At 35.0% G+C, this 23,260-nt stretch overlaps 1 protein-coding gene across 4 annotated transcripts in view; it reads left to right on the top strand.

Annotated features, from left to right (window-relative positions):
• Positions 1 to 23,260, top strand: part of ARID4B (AT-rich interaction domain 4B) — a 126,617-nt gene that overhangs the window by 85,560 nt on the left and 17,797 nt on the right. For 2 of the 4 annotated variants that reach the window (XM_059900449.1, XM_059900450.1), the window contains exons 14-18: positions 33 to 130; positions 886 to 1,129; positions 1,434 to 1,609; positions 5,542 to 5,787; positions 20,679 to 20,763. In XM_059900449.1, coding sequence (XP_059756432.1) covers positions 33 to 130; positions 886 to 1,129; positions 1,434 to 1,609; positions 5,542 to 5,787; positions 20,679 to 20,763 — 849 coding nt within the window. The remainder of the gene's footprint in view (positions 1 to 32; positions 131 to 885; positions 1,130 to 1,433; positions 1,610 to 5,541; positions 5,788 to 20,678; positions 20,764 to 23,260) is intronic. The other 2 variants (XM_059900451.1, XM_059900452.1) reach the window with 2 other exon arrangements.

Raw genomic sequence — 23,260 nt, 5'->3', positions numbered from 1 at the left:
TTTGGGAGTTTTCATTTCACTCTGTCTGTTAGATTGAAAGCGGAGCTGTTTGGAAACAAGTCTACCAAGATCTTGGAATCCCTGTCTTAAATTCAGCAGCAGGATACAATGTTAAATGTGCTTATAAAAAGTAAGTAGGTGTACTTGATATAGCTATATTCAATATTTTACCTAGAAAGCAGGATGGAATTTACCATATAACTGAGGCTAGTAATTTCTTCTAAGAAGAAATCCAGAGTTTTACTAGAGTAATCACTCTATAATAGCGTTTTCTAGAGTGTATTCCATGAATAGTAGATCTGTGAGAGTGTCTGTGAAGAAAGTTTTTGTGGCCAAGTAAATTTGGAAAGTATGTGTAGAAGTTAAAATGCCAAAGTTTTAAAGTCAAATAAACCCAGGTTCGAGTCCTGGTTCTGCCGGTTATTTGCTTTTTGTGCCCTTGGACCATTTATTTGTTCTCTCAAGCCTCAATTTCCTCTTTTTTTAAAGGAGATGATACTGTTTGCCTCATAGGATTACTCTGATGAGTTAATGAAATTTTACATGCACTCAGAGGTCCAGTGCCTGGCATATAAGAAGTGCTCAACAAATAGATGCTATTACTAATTCTTCTAATAGCTACTGTTGTTACAATTACTACATTTAAGAGGATGACTGTCTTTTCACTTTTAGCATCTTTTTTTAATGAATTTATTTTTCTTTGAAAAATGTTTCTGTTTGAGTAAAAAAGATTGGGAAGAACTAAACTAGAATAAATTTGAATATTAACATAGCTCAATATCTGAGCACTTAAACAGGAGAAACGAACACATATTTTAAGAACTACAACTCTACAATAACATTTCAAAATGTTTTCCCAAATGTAACTTCTTTTCATATTTCCAGATACTTATATGGTTTTGAGGAGTACTGTAGGTCGGCCAATATTGAATTTCAGATGGCATTGCCAGAGAAAGTTGTTAACAAGCCTTGTAAGGAGTGTGAAAATGTAAAAGACATAAAAGTTAAGGAAGAAAATGAACCAGAAATCAAAGAAATAAAGATTGAAGAGGAGGAGAATGTAATACCAAAAGAAGAAAAGCCTACCGAAGAGGGTATTGAAAGAAAGGAAAATATTCAGCCCTCTCTGGTAAATAGGATACTGTTGATAGTCCTTTGCCTTCTTTGGTGCATTTTCTACATCCTCTGTAAAGATTACATAGTTAATTTATTATATAATTTTATACTTTATTGTTCATGCACTTTCTTCATTAAGTGCTATTTTTGTGTTTAAAATAGCTGTTAACTATTTTTGCCTAGTGTTTTAGGAGTTTCTTAAAATAACTTTCTCGATATTAGTATTCGTTGGTACCTTTTTATGCTAACAATTAGATAATGGAATTAGGTTGACAAATTTTACTTTTGTTGGTATAGTTCCTCTGATCTTTTTCTAGGGAAGTAAAAAGAATGTATCAGAATCTATACCTACACAGTCTGATCAGGAAAAAGAGGTTAATGTGAAAAAAACAGAAGAAAATGAAAATCTGGAAGATAAAGATGATGAGACAACTGGGATAGATGAATCCCTCAGCATAAAGGTAGAAGCTGAAGAAGAAAAAGCAAAATCTGGGTAAGAAATTTGTTTTTGGTTAAGATGCATTTTGGCTGAATGAATTCTTATAATTTGCTCTTTGTATGTGTGTGTGTATGTATGAATCTAAATTTGACAAAATAAATGAGTGATTTAAATTTGCATTTATTATGTAAATAGTATTTGCCTCCTTCAGAGACCCTACTAATGCAAATTTGTAGCAAAAGATCATATTTTTGATCCATTATTCTTGCTCTCATCATGGAAATTTATGAAATTTCGAGCTAGAGAAGCGCACTTCTTACTGCCTTAACCTCTGCTGGATAACCAGATAATATAAATTTGGGAAGATGGCCTTCTCCAGTGTTTTGTAGATGGTATGTTGGCTCTAGATTTTGAGAATTGTAACCATTTTTTAAGCAAAAAATAAGAATGGAAAAGTGCTAGTAATTAGTTTTTAAAAAGCCAGAATTGTTTTGTTGTGTTTTATGTGATAGTAGCATTTACTTGTTTTGGTCAGTTTGGGATAATGAATTATTTAGCAGTGTAATCTCTGTACTGACAGTGGACCCCTGGATTTTATAGGTGATCTTTGGCATCTGATTTTGTGTCTGAGGTTTAAAAAACCTAAATATTCCCATTGTTAGTGGTTCTTTTAAATAAGTACAACCAAATATTTTTTTGATCATTTTCATATTTTTCTGAAATTTGGCCACAGCATGCAGACAAGCAGGGAAGAGAAAAAACCATGCTTAGATAAATATAGTAAAAGGTGTTTATTATACTTTGTAATATAGATATCTGTGTGTACAAATGTGTATTTCAAGTACTCCTTACTGATATTGGAAATTATTTCAACTATTAAGAAACTTAGTAAGTATTCAGCTCTTTGCCTAAAATCTCTGCTCATTTTAGTGTTCTTCTGAAATTTTGGCCACAACATGCAAATATACATGAAAAAACGAAACAAAACTGGGTTTAGATGAATATAGTATAAGTGTTTGTTCATTTTACGTGGCTATATTTCCGTGTGTGTTAAATGTATATTTGAAGTACTCTTGCTGCTACTTGGAGACTGTTTTAACTATTAAGAAATTTAGTAAGGATTCAGCTTTTTGCTGAATTTTTAAATACGTAGACATTTCCAGAGCATCTACTGTGTGGAAAGCCCTGTGATTAGCCTGTATTTTCTCTTTGTTACTAATAGTTATCTTAAATTTTCAAGGTGGAACTTCAGCTTATTTTATGGTATAAACTATATTTTGCAGAGTTTTAAAAAATCTTTCAACTATATGGCCTTTTTATTTACCACAGATATTTATAAATGTATCATACAACAAACTGAAATTTTCCTGTTGTGACTGCTTTAGAAGCGTTATGGGTTCTTCAGAAGATTTACAGGTTAGAAATGTCCAAAACTGATCTCTGAATTTTATTAGATAAGTGCAATAGAAACTTTTACAATTATAAAGAATTAATGTATAAGTATTTTTCTAGTATATAAACTTTCTCTAAGTAATTAGCTGCTACCAAGAACTTTCAGTGTCCTTCCCTCATAGTCCGGGTATGGGAGAGTGAATCATTTAATTTATGTAAAATGTCTGGTTCAGTGCCTGGCCCATAATAGGTACTAATAAACTGAAGTAGTTTTTTTGTTTTTAATTTGTTCCATTGTAAATAAGGAATATGACATCAAACTTGGGAAATTTGATATTTCTTTGTGAGTTCGGATGAAAAGTTCCTGGTCGATACATTTGGTTTCCCAAACTGTAGTTCTCTAAAAGCTAACTAATGGGGCGTGCGTGCGTGCGTGTGTGTGTGTGTGTGTTTTGTGTTTGTGTGTATGTGTGTGTGTGTAATATGTACATCAACTTAATTTTTTTAGCCTGTGTACTGGCTGCATTTTATACTTTGAAAGGCTCTCTTTCTTGGCATTCTGTGTTCTGTTTAGTTTAGTGCATTTACCTCTGATTTTGCCACTAAGAGGAGGAGGAGGAGAATATTTGCTTTGGCTGATAACCAGTAATTGTGTTGTTTGCTTCTCTATAATTCAGTGTGTTATTTGAGTGATTCCTATTTGCTTTGCGTCTGAGGTTGTACATTAAATGAGAATTTTTAATTTTTAATTTTTGACTGCTTTTTAAAATTAATACAGAATATTAGGTTTTTATTCCAGATTAAATAAAAGATTGTCCTGGCTGCCACTTTAAGTCAGGTTGTGCTTGCTGTCATTGGCATTTACCAGTTGTGCTCAGTGCGTTATATCATGTAAGATACAGTTTAGAGTTAGTTTTCGTTTTAACAATTTTAGACTTTTAATCTCTCATATATCTTTTATCTCTTTTATGATGATTCTGAGGTGCATGACAAATCTCTTTGGTACATAATCAATCTCTGTTGTAGCCACCAGAATACACTTCCTTTTCTCCCTGATGTGCAGGGGTATACTTTTATGATTTAAACAAGTAGTGTTCTTTCAAAAAAAAGTCTTAACTGTTTTAATTTTATATATGTATACTACATATATAGTATATATAAATCATTTACTTAAAGTTGTTAATAATAGTTTATCATCCGTAACGCCCTTTCTGATAATTTCTTAGATATTTTAGCCTTACTAATAAGTTTTTCTTCATTGTAGAAATGTTAATATATTTTCAGTAACAGAGTTCATATTTTTTATCTCAGATTACAGCTTGATTCATTTAATTTTTTAAGTACCTATTTATTTGACTGTAAATGAGTCTTTAAAATAGGAATAATTCTCAAGGATCTTTGTAGACTTTGTGATGTATTTCAGAGAAAATTGGCTCATTTGGTACTTTAGCATATAAGAATATAAAACTCAAGTTACCAGTGGAGGAAGACTTTTTATATAAATATTAATAGCCATTAACTTTTAAAGCTTAATTACTTAAGTTGTCTTGTGGTTCTGTTTTATGACATTTATTCATTTGTCAGCTGTAAAGTGATGGATTCTTTTTGAGAGAAAACTGTTGTAATAAGTATAGACATATTGCAGAGCAAATTAAAACTAAATATAGTCCAGAATTTCCTATTGAAATTTATTTATTTTTTTTGTAAATCTAGTGCCTGGAAGGATTTATAATTTAAGATTTTCTCCAATTTGTTGAATACAGATTTGTGGCTAATATAAAATGAATGCTCAGCTTTAGAAGGTGCATGATATTGAGAAGACCAGAATGGTTTGCATTGCTGCTTCTAGAATGCAAATGACTTTTAGTTTCATATTATTTGGAATTGGCCTCTCATATACCTATTTCTTCAGAACTTTAAAGTTGAGAGAATTGGTAGAAGAGGACTTGCAGTAAATATGTGTTAGAGAGAGCAGAAATTGTGTTGAAGTTTAGAAGAATAGAAAGAAAAAACCTGATGTGATAGTAATATTAAGTTAGTAGGATATTCCTGTGAAAGGTAAAGTAATATTTCATTTAGTATAACTTTTGAAAATTTAGTTGGAATTATTTTAAAGTTATTAAGACTAGCCATTTGGCTAGTAAAAAGTTTTGTTTAAACATCCTGAGGTTGGAAATATTTGAATGAAAAATAATTTTTAGTCAGAAAATGGCTATTAGGTGTGATGATTTTTGTTTTTGTCAACTGAGATGTAAAACACTTTTACAATAAAACATGAGAAAAATGTTACATTCGACCTTACTAGTTTCTTGCTATTCAACACAACTTCTATTCTTCTGGCTGTTGGACATTTTCTTTTAATGCACTTACTTTTCCGTTTTCATTTTCTCTGAATGTATCTTTCTATAACCATCCATGGTCATCCTACACAGTTTTAGTTTTTAATATTAAATTGAAACTCAGAGAATATCATACACTTGGAACCTGCTGTTCCCGGAACAATCACAGCCACGATTTTTATCGTTTTATGTGGTTTGGAACTGAAAAGCTTATGAAGTGTCTTTTATTAACTGCAATTTTTTAAACCTTTCAAGAGATGAAACGAATAAAGAGGAAGATGAAGATGATGAAGAAGCAGAAGAGGAGGAGGAGGAAGAGGAAGAAGAGGATGACGACAACAATGAAGAAGAGGAGTTTGAGTGCTATCCACCAGGCATGAAAGTCCAAGTGCGGTATGGACGAGGGAAAAATCAAAAAATGTATGAAGCTAGTATTAAAGATTCTGATGTCGAAGGTGGAGAGGTCCTTTACTTGGTGCATTACTGCGGATGGAATGTGAGGTAACTTGAGTTTTAGCTAGTGATTACTACCTAAAAACACTTGTAAAATAATTTCCTATTTTAATATTTAACGAATTACAGATATATTAGTATTCTAATTGAGGGCACAGTATACCCCACAAAAAACATGTAGTTTTGGCAAGTAAGTGCCTCGCTCAGTGACTTCTTACTTGTTGTTTTCAGTAGTTCAAAAGTATCCTTAGTGTCTGGAAAACTGAAGTCTATGTAGCTGATTTTTATGTTATGCATGTAGATTAATAGAGGCAACATTATTAGTGAAATGATAGAAAAATTTCTTTAAAAGGTAAAAGGGCTTTGAGCTTCTTGATGTCTACAAGCCAGTCAGTTATCAGGCTTCTTGCTCTCTTGCATTTTCAGCCACCTTGCTGCAGTAACCTCTTCTTTGTAATCTTCGTAGATCATGTTTCTTTCCTTTAGTAGGCAGGGATTTTAGAGTTGTGATTTCTTAGGAAGCTTTAGCTACTTCAAGAAAGCCTTATCTCCTCATTAACAGCTCTTGCATTACAGCCTTGTTCACAAGCCTCCGAAATTAATTTTTATGTTTGAAACAGTATCGTTGAAATGTTATGAGCAAGTCCGCTTGACTGAAATAGAGTGCACGATCCGACTGCTACTCACCTAGGGAACTGAAAGGCGAGACTGAATTTTCTTCTTGTACAAGTTTGCTTTGGTTTATCCAAAGAAATTTTATGTTTGAATTTTATCCAAAGTTGGCAAGCCAGTTTTGGGATCTGAGCATTTTGATATCTTTTAAGAAAAACCTTGTTTATTTTGGAATGTTTGATATATTTGAAGTAGCCTGTGATAGACTTGTAGCCCTTGAAAAGGTAACCATCGAAGTTTTCAGTGGTAGTTTCACGGTGTGCCTAGTGTCTTCTTCAAGGAGGAATACAGTTCTCATGCTTTATATTTAAATTGTATTCTGTGGTTTGGGAAGTTTTTAAGAAAACATCATCGCAAATTCTCTGTTTCTTAAAAAAAATACACTCTCTGTTTCTTAAAAGAACAATTTTTGTTGTCCTTCTGCAGCAGTAGGAAGCTCTAGAAGCATTATCTTCTGATTACGTTTCTTAATTTGAGAGAAGTACAATTCTGATCCATTCTGGAGCTTGGAAGAAAATAGCAACTTAAGTCATAAGGAAATGTTTAGGAGTTTTGTTTGGGACTTTTTCTTTATTATTTCTACCAAGAAGGTTAAAAAAGTTTTGGATTTTAAGAATGCCTATCATCAGTATTGTCCTGATGAAACATAAGCTTTCCAGATACCTCTTTCAACATCGTGTGTAATTTATCCTTTTGGCTGTTGGTTCTTACGCTGCCCCTGTGGTGCATGATTTTCCTCACCTGAAGGGCTGACTATTAATGATCATGTTCAAAGGAAGATACTTGAGATCTCAGATAGAGCTGTTATCAGAATATTTTCCTGTTTTTGATGTTTAATCATTTTGATTTTACTAAATGATCTTCCTGAATATAAATGTAGAGGGAGTTCCACTTTGGCATAGGATGTAAATGTAAATGTTGAATATGTTAGTTTAAAGTTAGGAAGGAAAAATTGAATCAGCAAAAATTAATAATTACTAAGTAATGCCCACAAGATGGATAATCTGAGCTACATCATCTTTTACCTCTTTTTTCCAGTTCTTTTCTTCTAGTTATTTTGCTAGTTTATATAATGAGGCAGTTTTCCTAGTGGCCTTTATAAAATGCTTTAAATTCTGTGACGAACGGATAGAATTTAGGCGTTCTCAAGTTTCACTGTAATGAGGGCTTGATTATTTTCTGTTAATTATCTCATTAAACAGAAGGGGCTTTGTAGATATAAGAATTGAGACATTCATAAAATTATTCTACAATTAAGATGCAACTTCGTTTTGTTAAGAAAAGATTTACTAAAGGACAGCGTAATCCTATCCTAGGAGCACTTGGATTTTAGAGGGTAAAAAGAATGTTCAGTACTTGAGCTTTGAAATTGATAGGGGGTTGGGTAGGGTAAGGGAGGATTTTAAATTGAGGCATTCAAGTTTTTAATAATATAGAAAAGAAAAACAAGACCTAGTTCAACAAGACATGCTTGTGTTAACGAGAAGGATGCCATCTACTTCTGACGACTCACACGTTTGTATGGTATGAACGTTCAAAAGAAGAAAACTTAACCATCTTGATGAAGACCTGTAGGGTGGATCTCTACAGACTCCAGCGTCATAGAGAAAACAATTGTACTTCAGTAGATGAAGCAGTTAATTTTCTTGTAGTCAACATAACAGTATTCCTATTTCTCTCTGGATTAATAACCAAAGAGTCTGTCTTATTGATGAATAAGCAATAATTACGATTTTTTGCTGTTCCTTCATGTCTGAAGCTAATCTAATGAGGACCTCAACAAATCCTCATCAGCTCTACAACTGTTTTCCTATTATTTTGGGGATCTTCAGCTTGATCTCTGAATTTACACTTGAGATGTGCAATTAGAAATGAAGATTTATGCATGAAGTTTCATAAAAATAGTTTTATCTTCATTGGCAGTCGTTTATTACAACAGCATTTTGGAAATTTTGTATGGAGATGTTTGAGTTTTGTTTGATGTGAAACATTTTCCATCAAGCAGGTTTTTCTTAAAGAAAATAAGAATATCTTTCTTAGTTAGAAGAATACTGTTTTTCTTGTAATTTCTACATTTTTCGTTTTTTTCTAAAGTGCTGTCTAAACTTTTACATTTTCATTTATACCCCTATTTCACAACTGAAAATCTTAATTTTTTTGTTACACAAGATAGCATTTGGGCCAATTTTGTTTTTACTACTACAATGAGAAAAAAAGACATTCTTACATACTTACATCACATTTATGGGAAATAGCCAGAATTCTGGATCCTAAACCACATAATGACTTATAAATGGTACAGTATTGCTACAGAATTTTTCAGATATGGTGGCCATATGTAAAACTATTGTCCAATGCTATAGCATTTACTAGTTCACCACATGCTTTTTTACAGAATTTTTAAAAACTCGTCTAAAAATAGCATTCAATATAGAAAAATGAGAAAGTACGTAAAAGAAAGGATCACTACTAATACTGCTGTGTGTTCTCTTTTAGTCTTTTAAAAAATATATCTCCATACATTTAAAAAATTATAGTCATACTTCAGTAATTTTTAATTGTAGGCTCTCTGTTATATTTGTTTTAATTTCTCTTAGTGATGTTAATATTTTATAGATGTTGTTAGTATCATTAGCTAATTGATCCTTTTCACTCTCAAGTTTCTAGGTCATGCCATAAAACATGAGATTGATGTTTGAAAATGAAGTTACACTTTGAAATTCACTGGCCATAAACTTGAGTGTGTTGGATTTATCCTTGTTCAGTAAAACAACCAAGTGTGTTGGAACTATCTAGGCTACTTGGCATGGGATTTAAAATACATCAGTATCTTATTATGTATCGATGCTGATTTATTTTTCTCCATTCATTTCTACTTTGGCTTTCCATAATCAAGGAGTTGGGAGTTTGATTAGAGAATTTTTTTTAATATTGATGATTCCCAACTGCATTAAATGATACCCTTACGTAAAAGAAAAAGAAAAGAGACACTAAAATTTCAACTGTAAAGCTCTGAAGTAACTAACAGCAGTTAGTCCTAGTCCATATTACAAGTTATAGAAAACTGAAAGTAAGATGAATTATACTTAAGTATATTATATGAAGTGAAAATGTATTTCATTTTTAAAATACCTTATTTTTCTAAGCAAATTGGCTCCTCCTTGGAGAGGGAGTGGGTGGAGTGGGAACTAGTAAAAAGCTTTCACAAACAAATGGGTTTAATCCCATTTTTTATGAACATGCAGCTGCTTTTTATCAAATATCTTCCTTTATTTGGCAAACATAAGTTCAACCGCTAAGAAGCCAAATACTGTGCTTGGCACTAAAGGTACAAAGAAATAGTCCCTAGCAAGGAATTCATTGTCCAGGTGAGGGGAGAGCCTCTCCAGCATGTACAGCCCCCGTCTCCCCGCTGCCCTCATCCTCTCCTCGTGTTGCTCGCATTCTTCAGTCATTTGTCAGAATCTTTTTTTTTTCACCCCCATGTTCTTCTGTTGCTCTTGTATTGTTGCGTTGTAGTACCTGCTTGACAAAACCACAAGAACGCTGATGAAATCTAACACTCCTCCTACTCGCTGCCTGCACCTGGGCAGCTGATCCTGTCTGGAGGAAAGCAGACAACCACAATGAGTGGTCGTATTTTAAATTCGTAACTGTGAACCTCAAGTGGGCGCTGTATGTCCTCCTTCCATGCCCTTTCTACTTTCTCAGACTATTTCATTTTTTAAGGGAATAATTTTTAATTATTAGTACAGTTTTTATTGGTATAATTCACATGCATTATTATATTAGTTTCAGGTGTGCAACATAATGATTTGATATTTGTATGTATTGCAGAATGATCACCACAATAAATCTAATTAACATCCATCACCATACATAGTTACAGAAAAAATTTTTTTCATACTGTTTCCTATCTCCTCAAATCCCCAGCAACTCTTCCCCCATCTTTACTTTCAGCTGGTGACCTCATTGAAAAATTGAAATAAGAGAATTTCTACAGAATTCCACTACATCACCTTCTTACCTACATCTGCTGCCATGTTTTCTGCCTTCTCATCTTCAGCCTTAGGTGAACAAGCATGCTACTATCTAAAACCCATCTTCCAACTGCCATACCTTCTTGCCTAAATCAGAGATATGGTCCCAGAAATTCTCCCGTTTTTTCTCATTTTCTCGCTCTGTTCTAAACCATTCCCATCCACATATAGACCTGCAGTTATTTCTCTCATCTCAAAGAAAACTCATTTGAGCTTCCCCCTACTTTCCCTACTGTGCTGTTTCTTTGCTCCACTTCCGTCCAGCAAAAACAATTAGAGTTATTTACACTTGTGATCCAGTTTGTCTCCTGTTGTTTTTGTGTAAACCCAACCCAGTAAGGCTTTCGCCTCCACCACACCTCCAGAACGGTCACTAGGGACCCCATCTAGCCGAATTCCATACCTTATTTCTTGACCTCTTGTTACTTGCCTTACCTTAGTGCCTGACCCAGCTGATTGCTCCTTTTGTGGTACTTTTCACGTGGGTTCCGGCTGCTGCAGCTGCAACTACTTTTCTGGTTTATTTTCCTTTTCTACTTTTCCCAAATTGAAAACCACCCCTCAGTCATTCTGTCGTTTCTTATCTTTATGTGTTTTCTCCCTTTTAATTGTTCCCTTCTTTTATTCTTCTGGTATCCATTTTAACTTATTTTACATTCTGTTCCTGATTTTCCAGTCCTGATTTGAGTCGCTTTTTCTGATATTGAATTTTTCTGAATTATTTTTTGGAGCCAAAGGGATTTGACCTCCTGGAATATAACTTCCATGTAGGACTGTGGGTAAATTTTTTTCCATTGTTTAAACTTTTTATATTGGGACCACATTACATTTTGGAAGTGCATTTAATTTTAAAACATGAAAAAAAAACCCTCAATTTTCATATTCGTTCCATTAATATCCCTTACCACATCTAGAATGTTCTGTACATGCCTGGCATATGGTAACTATTAAACAAATATTGAACTAGATTGGACCTCCTGGCAACAAAATGGACGAAGAGCAGAAATTAAAATCTAAAAAAAGGGGACTTGTATATAAAAGTGATACCTATGGAATACAGAGACTAGTGGGGAATTGGGACAGATGTGGCTTAGTTTTCTCACTGGAACCTCTTCTGTATTATTTTACATATGGTAACTCTTTGCTTAACTTTTTGAGGAACAAACTGTTTTTCACAGAGGCTACACCATTTTACATTCTTACCAGCATTGTATTAGGGTTCCAATTTCTCCATATCCTTGCCAACACTTGTCATTTTCTGTTTGTTTTTTTAAATTAATTAATTAATTTAATTTATTTATTTTTGGCTGCGTTGGGTCTTTGTTGCTGTGCGCGGCTTTCTCTAGCTGAGGTGAGCGGGGGTTACTCTTTGTTGTGGTGCGCAGGCTTTTCGTTGCGGTGGCTTCTCTTGTTGCGGAGCATGGGCTCTAGGGCACGCAGGCTTCAGTAGTTGTGGCTCCCGGGCTCTAGAGCGCAGGCTCAGTAGTTGTGGCGCACGGGCCTAGTTGCTCCGCGGCATGTGGGATCTTCCCGGACCAGGGCTCAAACCCGTGTCCCCTGCATTGGCAGGCAGATTCTTAACCACTGTGCCACCAGGGAAGCCCCTCATTCTCTGTTTTTAAAAAAGTGTTTATTTATAGCTAATCTAGTGGGTATCTCATTGTTGTTTTGATTTGCATTTCCTTAATAACTAGTGATGTTGAACATCTTTTCATGTACTTAATTGTATATGATCATTTGTATATCTTTTTTGGGGAAATGTCTATTCACGCCCTTTGCCCATTTTTGAATTGGTTGTTTTTTGTTGTTGTTAAAGAGTTGTAGGAGTTCTTCATATATTCTGTATACTAATCCCTTATCAGAGATGTCATTTGCAAATATTTTCTCCCATTCTGTGAACCCACAGAATTGTCTTTTCACCCTTAATAGTGTCTTTTTAATTTTGATAAAGTCCAATTTATCTATTTTTTCTTTGTTCCTCATGCTTTTTGTGTTGTATCCTAGAAAACATTGCCAAATCCAGTGTTATGAAAATTTCCCCATTTTCTTATAAGAATTTTATAGTTTTAACTCTAATACTTAGGGTTTTGGTCCATCTTGAGTTAATTTTTATATATGATTATGGTAGTCAATTTTTTAAATGACCTCTTTGGGTAATATACAGAGCCCAACTCCTAATTAGCAGCCAAAATGGGATGGAGAGTAAGAGACTTGAATGAATGTGATTGGAAGTGCTCGTGTCCTGTGACCTTTCTTCCAGTCCCTGTCTCCTTTTGTTCCTTTGAAGAATTTTATGTCACTTTTTCAGCTTAATTTCCCTGTTCCTTCCCTGCCATACTTTCATTGTACATGCCTTTGGACTTAGGAATATTGATAAGAGTACAAAGTTGTTCTACTCAGATGCTTTGAAATAATTATTCTGGTAATGATAGAAAGGAAAGCAAGGTACTCTATCTAGGAAATTGTCTGCTTTATTTTTATAGTTGAAAGTTAAAGAACTATAAATGAAGGCCATTTGACAATGGTTTCCAAGGAAATATCTGTCAGCCTGTTTTAAGGGGAGAAAGGGAACATTGCCCATATCTCTTTCACCAAGTCTTCCTATTCTCTTTGCACACTGCGCCTCCTCCTGTGTGCCATTCTTCTTTTCTTGATACCTCACTGCCATCTCCAAACTCTTGTCTCCATAAACCCTTATGTCACAGTCTCCTAGCCTGTTTACTTCTGTTTATGCTATAAAGCATTAAAATTAAAAACTACTTGGGAAGTCAAAGGACTGTATGTTACTGCTCATGTGAAAAATTCTTTTTCAGCATGAAAATGCTTGGTATCAGGCAGTCCTACATGTAGAGAAATTTAAACGAAAGCTTATAAACAATGAATAAGGTGAACATAAAAATAAATTTTTACTTAAAAAATGACTTTCGAGTTGATTAGTTTTTCAGCGCAAGTGAAAATAAAAATTTCCTTTGTGAAAAAGATTAATAAACTCATATATTTTTGCACTCAAATGGCCTCTCTCTCTTTCCTTCTTCCTTTTTTCCTTTCTCTCTCTCTTGCTCTCTCTCTGAGTGTTTACTTAACTGGGCCTGTTCCGTTCAATATTTTTTGTAGATTGACAGGTACATTTAATGTAAAGCATTAACTTGGACCTATTCCATTTCATAGTTTTGTAGATTGGCAGTTACATCAGTATGTTTGTCTAAATGTGCACAAACATACTAATCCCCTAAGCTTATCAAATATTAATGAAACAGACTTTGAGGATACTTTTAGAAGTCAGTATCTACATCACAAAATACAGTGAGTGCCAGAGTTGTTAACCATTTGCAGTGGTCTTTATAAGCCTGGTACAATGCTCTGATGTGTTCTTAACATTATATATTGATAGTACCTCTGCCTGAAGACCTATACCTTTGTTTCATTTTACAGAGTTAAATTCTCTAGGAAAACAGATCTATATAATTACAGTACATTTCTCTTGGGCTATTTGTGTCAAATCTTTAATATGATGGTGCTATAATATTCATGTTTTTATCATTCTACTATTATATTCTTTATTACAATGAACACCATTCCTGTTTCTTTGATGTGGATTTAACAGTGTTGTATGGAGTGGAAATATGAAATGTTAATAGCATGCTTAGAATTTTATTTTTTCAATAATATGATGCTTTCATCTTTATCTTTGTTTTATCCTAAGTACATGACTAAAAGCGTTAAATTGTAGTCAGTAGGTCTCTATAAATTTTGCTTTAGATATTCTCTCACATTAAAAATAAATATGTAAATTGAGATTATTATAGAAAATTCATAAAGTAGGTAAATATTGATTAAATTGCGTATAAAGTTTATAATTGATAATAACTAGTGCTGCTCTTCATCATGACTTGGTCTTTTTTTCTATTACAATGTCCTATTTTTTCCCTCATATTTTCTTACTCAATTAACGGGGAAAGAATTCCTTTCCATGCTAAAGAGGGCCTAAATTTCCATTTTAGATGTGAGGTTTTTAAAAGCTAAGTTAGTTTTATGACATATATTAAGTTTTTTGCCTATAGATAGGCAGGATATAAAATACGTATTGTTCAGCAATTATGAAATGAGTCTCTCCATTACAGAAAACAAAATACAAATGATGTTAATATTTCACTTATATTAACGGTTAGTTATTAGATTTTATCTTTTATAATCTGTATGCATATTTTAAATAATGAGTTTTTAAGTATTTTGTCAGTTCGGTTTTGCTGATGAAGTTATTTGTACAGTATCCTTATTCTGCATGTAATTATTGTGTGGGTTTATATTAATACATGGCTGATAATATTTCTTTGAAAGTGGTTTAGTTAGGTTTAAGCAGAACCAAAATCTGAACTGGTGTGGGCACAGTAACCATTTTGGTATCTTATGTCTGGTTGACTAATGTTCTTTTCCATTTTTATTGTTGCTAAATGATTTCTTAGAGAATTTGCCAACACATCCAAAAAAAAGTCAAAACGTTTTCTTTTTAGAACTCTGTTTTTCTCTGGTGAGAGCAAGTATGCTATGGTCTCTGAATGGTTCCTTTTAGCTTTGTATAAATATTTTAATTCAACACATTAAAATTTCAGATATTGATGTAGCTACTTTTTTCGAATGGTTCAGAAGGTTGGTACTATTACTTATGTAATGACTGATTAGTGTTGTCCTCTCTGTTACATTGTGAACTCCTTGATAAGGAGCTGTGGTGCGTTTATTACCCAGTGCCTAGCGCAGAGCCTGTCACATGATAGGTACCTCAGAAGTATTTGTCGAAGGAATAAGCCCTCGTGTAGACTTTTAGTCTGGGAGTTTCATACAATTTTTTATTTTGGGGGATCATCTGTTCTACCTTCTTCATTTTATGTAGGTCAGGGAACAGACCGCTAGAAGTTAAATGAGTTGCTCATGCATCTGTTCATTCATGTTTATTCCGTTAGTTGAATGTTAGATGATCTCAATAGACTGTTCTCAAATAAGTCAGTATATTCTTTGAAAACATTTTCCTTAGTACTTTAAATATCAGATAAGATACTTGTCTAGACTCCATGCATCAATTACAATGAATTTATTGATAACTGAATTGAAAAAGTATGGTCTAATCATTAACAGACTTACTCTTCATTTTCAAATTCAGTGTTTGTTAATATTTGTTCAAATATTTGTTTTTCTTTGTTTTTTGATGTTTGTTTTTAAATGGAAGCATTTAGTGATCTTCTTTTCCTTGTGCCCTGGCAAACTATATTTCCTTTTGTCACAAACAGGCCAATTACTCTCTTCTGTTCGTAATTTCTAAATTTAAAGTCCAACTGAAGGTAGTATAGTTTATATCAATAATCCAAACTTCCTTGTTTTCCTCAGACATTCTCATAAAACTCTATTGCTTGGATTAAAGTTGCAGGTCATTTTGTTTGTAGGCCAACCACTTAGCTTAAATTTCTCTCCTAGTTTTCAAGCTACATTATCACAGAACATGAGAGCTGACAGCAACAGGCTTGCTAGCCTTGGGGAGAAATCTAGGTATTTAACAATAATGTGGTTTCTTTGAATACCTGTTGCCCTAAATAGCTGTTCGTAGTTCCTGCATGGTAGAGAGACCCCATCAGAATATGCGTTCTAATGTCTTGATTCCCTTTGTGGTACTTAAAGCCGAATCAAGAATATTGGAGAGCCACTGTGAGGGAAGGACAGCATGTCCATGTATTTGGGAATGTTTGAGAAAAGGATGGAAGCATTTTAAAACCAAAAAATTTATATTTGACTTAGTTTTTTAAATTCTTGTATTCTTTAAGAATGTATTTTGAGGGATGAATGGATACCGTACTTGGTATGGTGCCCCAAGGAGAAATGAGAAATATTTCATGGTCTTCTATTTCTTAGCTGCAATTTTCTGCTGTTTGCCACTTCCCTGTAATTTCAATTTCTATGATGTCCAAGATATTTGAATTTGAACTAAATTTTCCCATTTTCTATCTTCTTTATTTTCTTATGCCTAAAGTAAATGTGCTGTAATCTCTTTTTAATGTACATTAAATAGACTATATAAAAAGTTTAAGTTTATATAGAATAAACAGAATCAGTGGCAGCTTTTTCTGTAGTTCTGAACTAAATTCCCTTCATTCAAGTCTTTATTCTTGGTATTCGTTAGGGAATCAGAGATCTTAACCCACTAATATTACTTAATTTAAATTAACAAGCACTAGTAAAATAAAAATTATATTGGCCTAACTCTTTCTTATATAATTTAGTGTCAGTAGGAAATGTTGCCTTTCAGGGTGTATCGTTTTGCTTTTTTCCCACATGAATTTATGTTCCTCTCCTTCCTGGTCTTTGAAAGTATTCTGTAAAGAAAATAGAACTCGTGGACTTCCTTGCTGGCCCAGTGGTTAAGACGCCAGGCTTCTAGTGCAGGGGGCGCGTGTTGGATCCCTGGTCGGGGAACTGGAATCCCACATGCCTTGCAGCCAAAAAAAAAAAAAAAGAAAAGAAAAGAGAATAGAACTCCTGATTAATACTCTAATCAGTAATTACATAAAGGGAAAGAACATTTCCTATTTTTAAAATATATACAAGGATCAGTTATAGCTATGAGTTTATTTTCTGATCATCGTTTTTTTTTTTTTTCCTTGTAAGATTAATCAGGCAACTAAAGTGCTACTTGGAACCTCATTACATTCTGAAATATTTCTGTTAATGTTTACATCACTGGTCTCAACCTCTGTTTGGTTAAAGGCATTTGTAATTTGAAAAAGCTACCTTAACCAAAATTCTCACACATTGTTTTCACCTGTTCTCCCTCCTCGTGGATTGGTTCATACTGTGCATTCTTTTTTTTTTTTTTTTTTAGAGAAAGGTAATTTTAAATTTATTTATTTATTTATGGCTGTGTTGGGTCTCCATTTCTCTGCGAGGGCTTTCTCTAGTTGCAGCGAGCGGGGGCCACTCTTCATCGCAGTGCGCGGGCCTCTCACTATCGCGGCCTCTCTTGTTGCCGAGCACAGGCTCCAGACGCGCAGGCTCAGTAGTTGTGGCTCACGGGCCCAGTTTCTCCGCGGCATGTGGGATCTTCCCAGGCCAGGGCTCGAACCCGTGTTCCCTGCATTGGCAGGCGGATTCTCAACCACTGCACCACCAGGGAAGCCCCATACTGTGCATTCTTAATGAGGCTTTTTCAGTTGCTGGTCTGGACTCTTCTGTATGCTTACTCTGAGCAGGACCTGGCCTGCCTAGTAGTAATCATTCTAGTATTACACTGTTGAACAGGCAGTCCATTTCCGGTTCTTCTCCAACTCCTCACATAGTGGTTTTTTTTTTTTTAAAGATTTTTTATTGATTGATTGATTGATTGCTATGTTGGGTCTTTGTTTCTGCGCGAGGGCTTTCTCTAGTTGCAGCGAGCGGGGGCCACTCTTCATCGCCGTGCGCGGGCCTCTCACTATCGCGGCCTCTCTTGTTGCGGAGCACAGGCTCCAGACGCGCAGGCTCAGTAGTTGTGGCTCACGGGCCTAGTTGCTCCGCGGCATGTGGGATCTTCCCAGACCAGGGCTCGAACCCATGTCCCCTGCATTAGCAGGCAGACTCTTAACCACTGCGCCACCGGGGAAGCCCCACATAGTGGTCTTTGGCAAGCCTGTAGCTTGCAAGGTGAGTTCGCTTCCATGGTTTGAGTTTCTCAATCTGTGAAATAAATTCTTGATAGATTTTTAAGGCATGTTCTAGTTCTGAAGGGTATTAATTATAATAACAACAACGTTGTGTTATTACCTTTTATGAAAAGACAGCATAAATCTAGCTGAAAAAAGAAAAAAAATCTAAAAGAATAGTATTAGAACAAGGGAATGCCTGAACAAACAAAAAACACTGAGAAAGGAGAATAGAAAGAGGCAAATAATAAAGGAGTCACAATATAATATTAGCTAATACTTACAGAACCATACATTACCGTGTAATTGCTCTAGTAGGAAACATATCTAAAGAATTTCCCAAGGAATCTCCTAAAACCATACAGAATATTCAGTAGTTTTCAAACAAGATTGTTATGTAGAATAGTAAGACCCTCGTGTTTAATTACTGCTGTTCAAGTATTTTAGAAGCGTATATAGTTTGTTTCATCTAATTCCAGAATCTTTCTTTTTTGTTTCCTGCCTGGCTCAACACTCTTTCCACCCGCAAACTCACTAAAGTTCTTCTGATAACCAGTCCTCTTATATACCATCCTTAGTTTATGTTTGGGTGGAGGAGAAAATGATTATCATATAGTGTCTGTACTCTAGTGGAGCTTAGGCAGTGAGCATCAGCCTGTACCATGTGGAGTAACCACTATTTTATTTAGGTATATGTTCCTTATACCTTGTTCCTAAGATAATTTAAACAAAATACATTACCTCTAACTCATAAAGAAATCTTTCTCTGTCACAGTGAACATTGTAACTATGGAGACAGTAACTATTTTTTGCTTGTTTGATGTGTTTGGTGCTCCATCAAAGCTACAGTATCTTGGTGATATTCTTGCATTGAAAGCTACTGTTTCAACTGAATTTGAAATATAATAATTCATGTCAAAAATCCAAGTGGAATTGAATAGTAATCTTACTGGTAGTCAAAATGTCTGGTATTACAAAATTCATTGTACAACAGGTAGTCTTTGGTTAAGAAAGGTAAAAAACTCATATCTTCGTTTAGCTTATGCTGATGTATGTGTAACCATCATGAACTGTTTTTTGTTTATCTCATAGGAAGATAGAAAGCTTGTTTTGTTTTTTTCTTAAAGTACATAACATTGATTTCCATAACTATATTCAAGTAAGAGCAACTTCTAGAAGTTCATATTCAACTTTGTAGAGGGCATATATATTTTCTGTTCATTCTTCACCTTCACTAATTTTGGAAGGAACTAAATTGCTTTCTTGTCAAGCGTCATGCAATTTTGAGTATTAATGGGAAAATTAAAATTACTATAAATGTACAGGTAGGTGCTAGCGTTGCCAGTATAAACACCAGAAGAGTGTGTTTAGTAGGAGAATAATATTTGACTTAAACTGTTTCATATATTTGATCCTCCATATGTGAGGTGCAGTCTTATTTTTTATTTTATCTTTTTAATGTGGTCTTTATACAGAACGAACGAAGTCTGAGGTTGAGAACGTCTTGACCAGGGCCACATAACTAGTCAGCAAGGATGTGTAAAGACTTTTCTAGAACTCATTCCATTCTTTCCTCATCCTCTCCAGTTATCACTGTGGCCCTCAGCAGCTTCCAGCAGACGCTGCTGTAACCATTGTGGGGCTGAGCCCTCAGCTTTGCCGCAGCCCGTGGTTTGCACCAGCAGTATAGCTCTGCCTGGGACTTGCTACAGATACAACTAGGCCTAGCTAGAGCAAGAATGTAATTTATTAGTAAGCTAATGACCCAGGTCATTTGCTTCCTGACTTAAGGTCTTTATTACTTCACTTAATACCTCTGGTAATGAGGACATTTTAATTTAAAAGCTCATTTTCAGTTGTTCATTTTCTTGAGTTAAAAACGTCAGTGAGTTTTCCCATTTTCCAGAATAAATGTAGATAACTTTCAAACATAAAAAGAGGTTAATTTGTTTTTAATGTTTCTTCTTTCTGGCTGAGTTTTTACAAAAATAAACTGTCTTTTCTTTCCCCCCTTTAAACAAATAGATTTATTGCAGTCAGTAGTGACTTGCACTCTGTAAAATTATGCAGACTGCCAGCACTGAGTGGAGAGGCCATCACGACTGCTGGCCCTCGGCTGCCTGCACACGTAGGAAGTGTCTCAGCACTGGAGGCTTGGCAGAGCTGTGCTTCCCCTTACAGCTTCCTGACACGGTTAGGAAAAATGGGCTACTTGCTGCTTACGAACACAACAAAGTATACAAAAAAAGTACAGGAAATGCTGGGATTTCTCTTAATAGCTATTGCACAGATTTGGTTTCTCACGGGGGCAGCAGAGCAAGGAGTGCTAGTCCAGGAGTCAAGAGGTCAGCCAATAGTTGACATTGTGTCCTTGGATAGGTTACTTCATCTCTCTCTTTGAGCCGTGGTGACTTTATTTCTTGAACCAGGAAGTTGAACTAGATGGCCTCCAAGGCCCTTTGCAGTTCTGAAATGTTCTGATTCTATTTACGAGTTTCTCTTTAATATGGCATGGTTCCTTCTGTGGTATGTGTTTTATATTTATGTTAATTTCCTTCAATTTTAGATATGATGAATGGATTAAAGCAGATAAAATAGTACGACCTGCTGATAAAAATGTGCCAAAGATAAAACATCGCAAGAAAATAAAGGTAAGTGCTTATTTTGCTGTATTATAGATCTTAATTAAGGAACTTTACCTCCAAAATGAGTATTAAGGGTGTGTGCATTAGTGTTAGTAGAGTTGGAAATGCTCTCCTGAAATAGCAGATTTATCAAATGCTAGATTTGCGTACAATTAAGATTGTCAGCTTATGGAAAGGCATTTTGAAAACAGTACTAAATGATCTTTGAGGCTTTTTCAGTTCCAACATTGTATAAGTCCACTCAGCCAGATTTCACTTACCAATTTCAACTGTTTCCTACACCTCTGGTCTCCAACTAGGAGTCATTAAGTTGTGTGGCTGGGATCCCTGGGGTTACTGTAATAGCTGTAAACCATTAGAGGAAGAGAAGGAGGTGTCTGAAGGCAGAGGAGAGCCTATCTGAAGCTCTTCTTTTTTCTTCATCTTTCTCTGACTATATAGGTAGTGCCTTAGAATGTGTTCACAAGACCCTGTTAGGCAAACTCTACATAGATACCGTGGGGATCTATTAATGAGCTTGTATGGAAATTAAGGTTACTTTTATGTATGATAGAATTACGCTTATTAATTCTAAGACTAAGTCTTTCTAATGTTTTATTAGAAAGTAGAACCATTAACTAGGTTTTAGAATATTTTTTAATCTTTGTAATGGCTCTTTTATACTTTGAATGGTATATATATAGTTGAAGTGTTTAATAGTTCTCCTGAAATTCAATTTTCATATTAAAAGTGAGGAGCTATTTACTTTCTGGCTAAATGATACCCTAATGCCCCTAAATACTGAAAGGTTTCCCCTAGAGTGATTATTCTTTTCTCACTGTGAAATTGGGTCCGTATTTTTAAAGTTTTGGTATAGCAACTCAGTAGCTACAACTAAGGATACTCTTGGTCTTTATTGGAAGTCATGCTACATTTAGCATTGCTCTAAGCTACTAGAAGAGCTGTGTGTGTGTGGCACTAAAAAGCCAGTTTCCTTACACAGAGCAAGTTTTAGAAGTAGTATTTCTCAGGTAGAAGATAGGGTAGGGGTAGGAGAAGCAATGTTAGAATATTACACTTGGGGAATTTTTTCTAAATATTTATTTAGTTCTCAATTTAGTTCTCGGCCCCTTCCAGGCATTTAAAATTCTTGGTCATAAGGGAAGAGGCATGTGAATTTTGAAAAAGCTTCCTAGAAAATATTTAATATTGTATACCCATCACTCGATCTCATCTGACTATGAGAACCACTATTTTCAAGGCTGTCCTCTGATAGGCGTTAAAAGCCATATTTGAAATTTGCATGGGGTAGACTATTTCTGCCTTCATAATGCATGGTGTATTATGATCTCTGGTATAAAGTGATGAAAAGGCTGGCAAGAATAGGAAAATGAGAACAGCACTAATCATTGAGAGGTTTTGGTAGTCTTCCTACACAAAAGCCGCCTCAGTGCATCCAGAGAATTCAGCCCAGGTGCTCTAAGTCAGTGGATCTCACACTTGAGCATGTGTTACAGTCACCTGAAGGACTTGTTGAAACTCAGATTGCTTGGCCCCATCCCCAGCGTTTCTGATTCACTAGATCTGAGTCTGGTTCAAGGAGTTTTCACTTCTAACAAATTCCCAGAAGATGCTAATGTCGCTGGGCCAGAGTCCACACTTAGAGAACCACTACCCTAAACAGAATAACTTCTCTGTGTATCCAGAATGATACTAATTATGTACGATCTTTGGGAGAATTGTGAAAATAGCCACTCACGTTCTGTATTCTCACTATATAACAGGACTTCAGAATTGTTTACGTCTACGTAGTGCTCTACATTATCATTTAGAAGCTTGTCTAAATTATTTTTCCTATAAATTTTTTTAAAAGAATTAATTAATTAATTAATTAATTTATCCTTGGCTGCGTTGGGTCTTCTTTGCTGTGCGTGGGCTTTCTCTAGTTGCCGTGAGTGGGGGCTACTCTTTGTTGCGGTGCGTGGGCTTCTCATTGCGGTGGCTTCTCTTGTTGTGGAACACCGACTCTAGGCCCACGGGCTTCAGTAGTTGTGGCACAAGAGCTCAGTAGTTGTGGCTCACGGGCTCTAGAGCGCAGGCTCAGTAGTTGTGGCGCACGGGTTTAGTTGCTCCGCGACATGTGGGATCTTCCCGGACCAGGGCTCAAACCCGTGTCCCCTGCATTGGCAGGTGGGTTCTTAACCACTGTGCCACCAGGGAAGTCCTATAAATTATTTTTAAAACAAATTTAAAAAATAGTTTCCAAGAAATATATTAACCTCTGCTCATCTATTCGTAAATAGAGAATTTCAGAAAATTTCTCATTTTTTCCTGAAACATTATCAGTGATACAGGAAGCTTGCCCCACTGACTTGACTTTATAGCAAGTCATTTGTTTGTTACTCCCAGCTATCGACTGAATGAAGATATTTGAAGTTGTGTCATTCCCAACTCTCATTTTATATTGAGAATCTTACAGGTTTTAGAACTACCAGCTTGAAATTATGTTTCTTTTTTTTTTTTT

The sequence above is a fragment of the Balaenoptera ricei genome, chromosome 16 (assembly GCF_028023285.1).
Source record: "Balaenoptera ricei isolate mBalRic1 chromosome 16, mBalRic1.hap2, whole genome shotgun sequence".
Classification (NCBI taxonomy): domain Eukaryota; kingdom Metazoa; phylum Chordata; class Mammalia; order Artiodactyla; family Balaenopteridae; genus Balaenoptera; species Balaenoptera ricei.
The sequence above is the reverse complement of the archived record's forward strand: the minus strand, read 5'-3'. Positions and strand labels throughout refer to the sequence as shown.